At 47.1% G+C, this 10,116-nt stretch overlaps 1 protein-coding gene across 1 annotated transcript; it reads right to left on the bottom strand.

Moving 5' to 3' along the window:
• Positions 1-382: 382 nt before the first annotated feature.
• Positions 383-7,575, bottom strand: LOC144277998 (pepsin B-like). Its single transcript, XM_077839066.1, has 9 exons — positions 7,520-7,575; positions 7,068-7,221; positions 5,613-5,730; positions 4,537-4,655; positions 3,391-3,590; positions 2,730-2,852; positions 2,045-2,189; positions 1,340-1,438; positions 383-535 (listed from the first exon to the last, which is right to left on the bottom strand). The coding sequence occupies exons 1-9, from the start codon at positions 7,573-7,575 to the stop codon at positions 383-385; spliced, it is 1,167 nt and encodes a 388-aa protein (XP_077695192.1).
• Positions 7,576-10,116: the final 2,541 nt, after the last annotated feature.

Here is a 10,116-nt window from a genome sequence, read left to right as displayed (position 1 = left end):
GCGGAGCTGGGCTCTGAAATTCGGTGCTGCAGGGTTTTTACGGCAGCGTAGATGGACCCAAAGAGGTTAACGTGCTGCTTTGTGCCCCAGGGAGTAGTTTGTGTGCCATCATAAGGTTGTGGGACCCACAAACAAACAGCTGGGCTCAATCTTCACTCCACAAACACCAAAGACGACATAAGACAATTTGATTCACTGCAGTGTATTTGTAACGATACATTTGGAGAGCACTGCTTGGTGCAAGCAAGCCAAAGAAAAGCTGCGGAAGGCAAATTAAGAAGGATGCAATCTGTCCATATGAACGTCGTCTGATTCCATCAGTGTCCAGCGGAAAAGAGGAATGGGAAAGGCTTTGTCTGGTTCAAGTCGATGAACTGCTTGTCTAGGCTGATGGGGCAAAGCCCACTCTGTTATTGGACATGTCAAAGACAGAATAATATTCCTTGAGGAAGACGTCTCCCAGGATCCAGAGCGGCTGCCCATTCTGGGAGGGCAGGTACGTGGGCTCAATCCCCACTGTGCAGTAGCCATTATTCTATCAGAGGGAGAAACAGAGAGAGGTCGCATCAGGGCTGTTGTTTGACGCGGCAGAGGGCTATGTAGGCTAGCCACAGGAACCCCAGCACAATTAATGGCAGCTTTGCAATGACTGATGGGAGCAGGAGCAGGCCCTACAAGAGGGGTGGGCAAACGTTTTGGCCCGAGGGCCACATCGGAGTGCAAAACTGTATGGAGGGCCGGGTAGGGAAGGCTGTGCCTCCCCAAATAGCCTGGCCCCTGCCCCATCTGCCCCCTCCCACTTCCCGCCCTCTGACTGCCCCCCTCATAACCCCCAACCCATCCAACCTCCCCCCCCCCCCCCGCTCCTTGTCCTCTGACCGCCCCTTCCCGGGACCCCACGCCCCAAACCGCCCCCCCAGACCCCACCCCCTATCCAAACCCCCCGCTCCCCGCCCCCTTACCGTGCTGCTCAGAGCGGCAGGAGCTCACAGCCACGCCACCGGTGGGCCAGAGTGCCGGCAGCGCAGCGAGGTGAGGCTGCGGGGAAGGGGGGACGGCAGGGGAGGGGCCGGGGGCTAGCCTCCCCGGCCAGAAACTCAGGGGCCAGGCCGGACGGTCCCACAGGCTGGATGTGGCCGTAGTTTGCCCACCTCTGCCCTACAAGCTCACACTGTTGGAATGCAAACACCCCACCATTTACAGCGATGGTAGGAACGACAGGAAAACAGAGGGGCAGTGCAGGAGAAAGGGCTCGGCATTTGCGCAGAAACTCTGACTCCCTGCTGGGCCACTGTCTGGGTGAGATAAAGGTGTTTTATGCTGTTAAAATAATACAGACGTTGAAGACATAGGCAGAGGGGGGCAGCGGGAACTGGGATCCGCTGATGACGAAGGTGACGGTCGGCATGTTCTGGACATTGTTGCAGTTCACTACGTACTGTGGAAACGAAAGACAAATGAGGGTTACGACTGTGACAACGGAGAGCAGAAGCTGCCCTTACAGGGCCTCCAGTAGAGGCGAGTAACTTTGCCAGGTATTGACCCTTCTATCCAACAGAGGGGAGAAACCACCCCGCTGCACTCCGCCCTCGCTTGGGCAGCAGCTTCACCAGCCCCACACACGCTCCCCTGCCTTGCATGGGAACACCAGCAAGGTTACGTTCACCAAGCCTGCTTCAGATCTCCTGCTGATTTGACACTGGGCCAGCTCCTCAATTGGTGTAAATCAGCGTAACTCCAGAGCTGTGCTGATTTACACCAGCCGGATCTGGCCCACAGACATCGGTAGAGTTACTTCTGATTTACACTGGGGAAAGAGAGATCAGAAGCTCTGCCCGCAAACTCAGGAGAGACTTTCTGTTCCCCAGATGGAGTTAGCGTTTAGCTTTAAGACTCCAGCCCCTGAGCTCCTCTCAGAACCCTTGTCTGATCACCGAAAAGCCCATCATTCTCATCTTCTTGTGTCTTAAATTCCTCGTGTCAGGCTTTGCAAAATCCCGCACAAACCTCCTCGGCAGCATGGCAAGGCACCTGTTGCTCCTACCTCTCCATTGGATTCCTGAGCACCCACAGCCTGCAGGAAGTACCCCATGTACTGCTGTGGGATGGTGAGCAGAAACGTCCCGGTGTCCACAATAGCCTGGCAGCCTTGGCTGCACCAGCCAGTCGCCTGCTGTCCGATAGCAAACCTAAGGAAGGAAATACAAGAAACATCATTATAGCAACTTGTCTGCAAAAAGAACTGCCTCTGATGCAGGATGAGACAAGGTTTTGGATACACGATAACCTGCAGCCCAGGGACCCTTATTCTATACAGCCAAGCATTGTCACTGACCCCGATTCAGCAAAGCACAGACACACATGCTTAACTCTTAGTACAAGCTTAAGCCCATCTCTTTCATCAAAGCACTTAAGCATACGCCTCACTTTAAGTAAACACTTAAGTCCCATTAACATGAATGGGATTTCCTCATGTGTTTAAAGTTCAAATTGGTTTGCAGAATAGAGGCCTAGGTTAGGAGCTTTTATTATTACTAGAATCAAAAACCTGGATCCAAACTCCTTTTGAGGGTGCCTGAAATCCAGATCCGATCCAAATTCATCCTCCTCCACAGAGAGCTTGAGTTGACACAGGACAACTGAATCCACTCATTATAGCCAGAAAGGCTTCCTACAGACCGTAAGGAGGAAAGGAAAGGGCGGGAGGAGGGGTTGCAAACGAAACTTACTCCTGAATACCAATCTGCCAGTAAACCTCTTGCGTCACAGGTGCCCATGTAATCTGGCCAGAGAACAGCTGGGTGTCAACGCCTCCAAAGATGATTTCTCCTCCATAACTATATGTTGGTTGGCTGGAAACACGCATGGTTACACATGTCAGACACATGTTACACAGAAACTACCCTCCTATGGAGCAGGAGCTGTAACATATATGTGGATGGGGAGTGAGATGGTATGTGTGGTGTGTGTGGGGGGGTCAATGGTTAGAGAGAAAATAAACAGAGGGGTACTTATGGTAGTAGACAGACAGACAGATAGGACATAAGAACGGCCATACTGGGTCATACCAAATATCCATCTAGCCCAGTATCCTGTCTCCCAACAGTGGCCAACGCCAGATGCTTCAGAGAGAACGAACAGAACAGGTAATCATCAAGGGATCCATCCCCTGTCACCCAGTGAGTGAAGAGACATAGCGGTGGATGGGTGAGTGTGCGAGCAGATGTATAGATAAATAGAGTCAGATAAAGAGTGGGTGGATAAGTTGGTATATGATATAGAGCGAGACAGCCAGACAGACCGATACAATGTGAAAGAGAAATGGAAAAATAGAGTGCTATATATGGTAATAGACTCAGAGAGATGGGTTTTGAGAGAGAGAGATCTTACCTGGAGAAATAGAAACTGAAGATGGGTTCAGTAAGCAGGCTCTGCTTCAACATCTCCTGCATAGGTGTATAGGACCCCCCTACTGCCATGGCAGGATAAGCCATTCCCAAAATCCCATCAAAATGAGCATAGTAGAAGGGGCTGGTAGGTTCATCTTCACTCAGACCAAATTCCTGATTGGTGATGGCAATGTTCTGGACCTAGCGGGAAGAAAATAATTGTTGTCACCTGGAATCTCACACAAAGTTACGGTAACGAAATCAGATGACTGTGCCATCTAATGTTTCTGATCAATTCAGCTACACCCAAATAAGCCACGCTTAAACAGACATAGGACGGTCGACACTGGGGTTTGCACGGATTTAACTAAATCGGTTTAAATTCACACCTTAAGTTAAAACTGGTGCAAGTTTCTCATGTACACAAGCCCTTATTATGTCCTGTATTAACAGGGCCCAATCAACAACTTAAAAATCAAATGTACAGGACCAATTTCATCTCTGGCGTCACAACACTGAAACCAATGGAATCCAATCATGGATTCATTTAGCTCATAAAGTGTCCTCAAATAAATGTCCCATGCAGTAAAACTAGAGCAACGTGTCACATATTCTAGAGAAAAGTTTTATCAATGACCTCTGCTGTTTTTAATACTAATGCAGTCTGATGATTTTAGAGATGCAGCTCAAATGAATTAAAAAACATGCCTTATAGCAATAGACTCAAAGAGATCCATCTGTTTAGCTTAACAAAGAGAAAGTTAAGGGGTGCCTTGATTACACCCTAAAAGTATCTCCACGGGAACAAATATTTAATGATGGACTCTTCAGGCTAACAGAGGAAGGTCTAACACGATCGAATGGCTGGAAATTGAAGATAGACAAATTCAGAGTGGAAATAAGACATACATTTTTAACCAGGAGGGTAATTAACCATTGTAATATATTACCAAGGGTTGTGGTGGATTCTGGCAATTTTGAAATCAAGACAGGACGTTTTTCTAAAAGATCTGCTCTGAGAAATATTTTGGGGACGTGCTAGGGGCTGTGTTATACAGGAAGTCAGACTCCATGATCGCGATGGTGCCTTCTGGTCTTGGACTGTGTGAATGACGACGCAGGATAGGGCAGTGCGTATTTCACTTACTGTCACTGTGTCGTAACCCAAACACACAGTCAGGCTGCCACTCCCGTAGCTCAGGGTGTAGGTCTGTCCGTTGTTGGAAAAGGTGGATGACTGGTTGGGGTTGAACCTGGCATGATTGGCTAGATTAAAAACAAGATCATGGTGACTCTCTTGGATTTGGCCGCCTCCCATCCAGCTGGTAACTGAGTAGCCTGACAGGGCAGCACCTCCCAACAGCTGACTTCCCGTGGGGTGGAAGCACAGATCCAAGAGTTAGCCCAGGAGGTTTTGCACAACAGAGAAGAGCACTAATACAAATTGCATCACCGCATTTTTTAAGGTCCGTCTTCTGTACTTACCTATCTGTCAGGAGCCAGGGCCTGTAGCAGAGCCAGCCTGCAGAGCGCAGCTGGCCTATGGTAGGTGGCCTGATTGCTGTAAAGAGGCAGCAAACTAACTCCTAAGGCAGCTAGCTCCTAAGAAGAGGCAGTAAACTAGCTCCTAAGACAGCAGACTAGCTCCTTGGTTCTTTCATGGGGCCTCTAACTCCGGTTCAGACCCTGACCTCCAATTCCTGACTACCACCTCCTCCTCTAACCTTTAGGCCTGACCCCCTGTGCTTGCGTCACCGACATTATCTATCTTATTATCTCTATTGCACCCATCACCAGAGTAGCTAAGAAATTTGGGCAAGATCCTCTGTTGTTGTAAATCAGAGTAGCTCTTTTGAAATCAACCCACCTATGTCAATTTACATCTGCTGAAGGCTGGCCAATAGTTACGCCATTCAAACCAGTTGTTGTCTACCAGTGTGACTCCTTGAACTTCAGAATACGCTGCAGCATCGCCACTGTACATTGTCGACCACGTCTTTAGAATGCCATAATACCTGTTCATAAGGAAAGGGCGATCCATATTGTCGCCATAGCTTAGTGAAGAGCTCCAGAAAGGGACTAGCAGATGTGGGTGGATGACATTCCCAAGCCTGTTTGAGAGGACGAGTTCTTCTTGCCTGGTTGGAATCTGACTATGCTTCTCAGGAACAATGCACCCAGGACATGCACCCACCGAACGCTAAGGAACTAAGCAGTACTCACTGCAGGCCTGGCTCTGGCAGTATGTAGAGGGCACCCACAGGTTGGAGGAGCCGGTGTCGAAGAGAACCAGGAAGTTCTGGGGCGGAGTTCCAATGCTGATCTGTCCAAAATAGAAGGACTGCAAAACAGAGAAGACGTGTGGCCAGGTGGATTCCTTTGCACTATTAATCATTTTTAAATAACATTTTGCACTTCTCTAACTACTTCCAGCTGAGGATCCAAAAGGTTTTTAGCGCCTTAATGAGCTAAGCTTCACAAGGGGTGAGAGAAGACGTTTACCATTATTCCCCTATTGCATACTGGACAAAGGAGTCATGGAGAGGGGAAGTGACTTGCCCAAGCTCACCCAGAATTCAGTAGCACAGCCAGGAACAGACCCCAGATTTCTTCACTCCCAGCCCTATACTGCAATCCTAACACCGTTCTCTGGAAAGGTCCCAGAGAACATACAGCAAATACTTGAGAGTAACAAAGCAGAAAATAAACAGCAGAAGCCAAGCGCCACTTTTTCCAGAAATACTTACAGTTTTCCAAGGTCCGAGAAGAGGGATCAAAACCTTCTATTGACTCATCACCATAAAGAAGAAGAAATAGGTACTACTCCAAGGGGACCAGACGAGTACGTAGGTTTATTAGGTAATTATGTGGGTAGGTAGGTAATAAGGAAGGAATAGCTAGTTAGAGCTATAGAATAGTGAAGGAAGAGAGATTTCAGAGTAACAGCCGTGTTAGTCTGTATCCGCAAAAAGAAAAGGAGGACTTGGGGCACCTGAGAGACTAACCAATTTATTTGAGCATGAGCTTTCGTGAGCTACAGCTCACTTCATCGGATGCATTCAGTGGAAAATACAGTGAGGAGATTTATATACACACAGAACATGAAAAAATGGGTGTTACCATACACACTGTGAGGAGAGTGATCACTTCAGGTGAGCTATTACTAGCAGGAGAGCTGGGGGGGGGGGCGGGGGAGAAAACCTTTTGTAGTGATAATCAAGGTGGGCCATTTCCAGCAGTTAACAGGAACGTCCAAGGAGCAGTGGAGGGGGGGGGGAATAAACACGGGGAAATAGTTGTACTTTGTGTAAGGACCCATCCATTCCCAGTCTCTATTCAAGCCTAAGTTAATTGTATCCAGTTTGCAAATTAATTCCAATTCAGCAGTCTCTCACTGGAGTCTGTTTTTGAAGTCTTTTTGTTTTAATATTGTGACCTTTAGGTCTGAGATCGAGTGACCAGAGAGATTGAAGTGTTCTCCGACTGGTTTTTGAATGTTATAATTCTTGACGTCTGATTTGTGTCCATTTATTCTTTTACGTAGGAGACTGTCCAGTTTGGCCAATGTACATGGCAGAGGGGCATTGCTGGCACATGATGGCATATATCACATTGGTAGATGTGCAGGTGAATGAGCCTCTGATAGGAAGAGAAGAGAGAGAGAGCCTTAATACTCACATCCAGGTAGTTAGCTATTGGTTCATCAGCAACATTGTAATTATTGAAGTGGTACTTTCTGGCTGGATCAACTTTGTGGTTCTTCAGGAAGTCCTCCAGCACTCCCTTCTCCTTCATCACCTCTCGAGCAGACTTGCCTTTCCTCAGTGTGACTCTGCACAGAGTGAAGAAGAGAACTCAGAAATCAGCAAGGAAAGCGTTCATCTTTCCATCACCTGTCATGTTGTCCCTACCATGATGCTGTTCCCTCATCTTGGTCAATGTTTTACCACCAAAGTGAGGAAGCCCTTGCAGAGGCATAAGTATATTTGCCCATATCACAGAAATAGTAGAAGGTTTAAAGAAAGATAAGGGCATGGCTTAACTGAATACAGAAATGCGGATGTCTGTCTATTACCTATCTAGGTACTTCTATGTCCTCATCACGCCAGTGCCGGCACTGGGATACTCACCTCACTAGCCCCTCTGAGAGATGGAGGCAAACCAAGGCCAGGATGAACCACTTCATGGTGCTTGATTTCTCCACCAGCTGGCTCCTGTACAGAAAGTGTCAGTCTCCGGAGCAGAAGTGGGCTGAAGTCTGTGATACGGCGTCGCTACTTTAATACCGTGGGCATTGTACCCAGGATACCGCCCCATGTTCCATTAATTACTGACACCCAATTTCCTATAGCACCGCACTAATCCAACGTCAACACCTTCTGTGTATTTAAAAATTCATTTCTTTTCTTGGGTGCTGAGATTATAGAGCAATTAATGCCTTCGATAACAAGATCAAATGACTGAGGTCCAATAAAAAGGAAACTTCTGCTTCTGACAAAGGAATGTCTTATCAAAAAATCAACACATTGGAATATTATCTGTTTGCTTCCAAAACCGGCTCATTCTTTTCAAAAACAAAGGAAAACGTTCTTTAGAATTAATGGAAATTGATAATACTAATGAAGGGGCAGTTATATAAAGTGTATACATTTATATAAAATTTATTTTTTCCTACAAAAAATGTTAATGAAAGGGAAAAATTTTAATTTGCATCAAAATTTCTTGACCTTCCATCAAAAAACAAAAACGTAAACGAAAATAGTGTAAAGCGTTTGCTTTTCTTTTCTTAATTGTTTTTTTAAAAAATTAAAAAATCTGAATTTTATTTGGAGCAAGCTTCAATTTTTGTGAAAAAACCATTTGCTCGTTAAAAAAAAAAAAACTTAAGACAAAAACTTTTCAACCAGCTCTAATCTGAAGTCACTCCAACCCACTTACCGCTGGAAGGCCTTGTCGCCACTAGGGAAAAGGTGTGTTCTTACCTCAGAAAACCTGACACGTGGGATTAAGGGCTTGTGTACATGGCAAATTACTGAGCAGCCAGCCAGGGTATGATGCTACAGGGCCCCAACTTGCTATGCACTAACATCCCATGTGGACGCTGCTCCAGCACACTGAAAGTGCGAGAGTGTGGTGTGGCGTTGCACTATTTGAAAGCATAGTACACCAAGCCTAACCCTGAGACTTTCTGCACACTGTAGCAGTGGCCATTACTGCGTGGCAGAAAGATTCACTGCAGATCAACACCCTCACTTGCTATGCAGTAATTTACCACGTAGATAAGCCCTAAATTCAGGTAAAATCTAGCCAAGAAAAGGTGGTGTGATTTTAACACATGACCAGGAAAAGGTAAACCATAGGCTCCACCCAAAAACCACAGTCTTAATCTTGAGCTGCTCCAACACGTGAAAACTCCTAACTGTCTTGTCATCGTGAGGATTTTACCACCTGTCAGCAAACACGAGGCAGGAAAACCCAGGCTTAGAATTCTGTGGAACTGTTTTCCCAGGACAGGATATGAGCTACTCCCACTGATTGCAGCTGAGGGCACCATGCCTGACAGCACAATCTGGCCCCAACTTCCTCAGGAGTTACTTCAACACAGGTAAGTGCCATTGATACCAACTCACCTTCTGTAACATGAACTCAGGGGCCAAGAAGTCCCACAGTCCTAGATCTGCACAGGATCTCAGGACAAAGCTCATTGTGAGAACGTAAGAACAGCTATACTGGGTCAGACCAAAGGTCCATCTAGCCCAGTATCCTGTCGTCTGACAGTGGCCAATGCCAGGTGCCCCAGAGGGAATGAACAGAACAGGTAAATCATCAAGGGATCCATCCCCTGTTGCCCATTCCCATCTTCTGGAAAACAGAGGCTAGAGATACCAGTCCTGTCCATCCTGGCTAATAACCATTGATGGACCTATCCTCCATGAACTTATCTAGTTCAAAGAGTTCCAGAGGTTGACTGTGTGTGGTGTAAGCTTTCCTCTTCTTGCCAATTGAAATAATAGGAAGGGTAAGGCTTCCAGGAACTCTCCAAGATATCGCTATTGGTCTACACTAGGAGTTGAGGTCGAATTTAGCAGTGTTAAATCGATTTAACCCTACACCCGTCCACACGACGAAGCCCTTTTTTTCGACTTAAAGGGCTCTTAAAATCGATTTCCTTACTCCACCCCCGACAAGGGGATTAGCGCTGAAATCGGCCTTGCTGGGTTGAATTTGGGGTACTGTGGAAGCAATTAGATGGTATTGGCCTCCAGGAGCTATCCCAGAGTGCTCCATTGTGACCGCTCTGGACAGCACTCTCAAGGTAGACAGATGCACTGGCCAGGTAGACAGGAAAAGGCCCGCAAACTTTTGAATTTCAATTTCCTGTTTGGCCAGTGTGGCAAGCTGCAGGTGACCATGCAGAGCTCATCAGCAGAGGTCACCATGATGGAGTCCCAGAATCGCAAAAGAGCTCCAGCATGGACCAAACGGGAGGTACAGGATCTGATCGCTGTATGGGGAGAGGAATCCATGCTATCAGAGCTACGTTACAGTTTTCAAAATGCCAAAACATTTGTCAAAATCTCCCAGGGCATGAAGGACAGAGGCCATAACAGGGACCCAAAGCAATGCGCGTGAAACTTAAGGAGCTGAGGCAAGCCTACCAGAAAACCAGAGAGGCGAACAGCTGCTCCGGGTCAGAGCCCAAAACATGCCGCTTCTATGATGAGCT

Source organism: Eretmochelys imbricata, chromosome 21 (genome assembly GCF_965152235.1).
Source record: "Eretmochelys imbricata isolate rEreImb1 chromosome 21, rEreImb1.hap1, whole genome shotgun sequence".
NCBI lineage: Eukaryota > Metazoa > Chordata > Testudines > Cheloniidae > Eretmochelys > Eretmochelys imbricata.
Note: the sequence above shows the minus strand (reverse complement) of the source record. Positions and strands in the feature narration are given on the sequence as shown.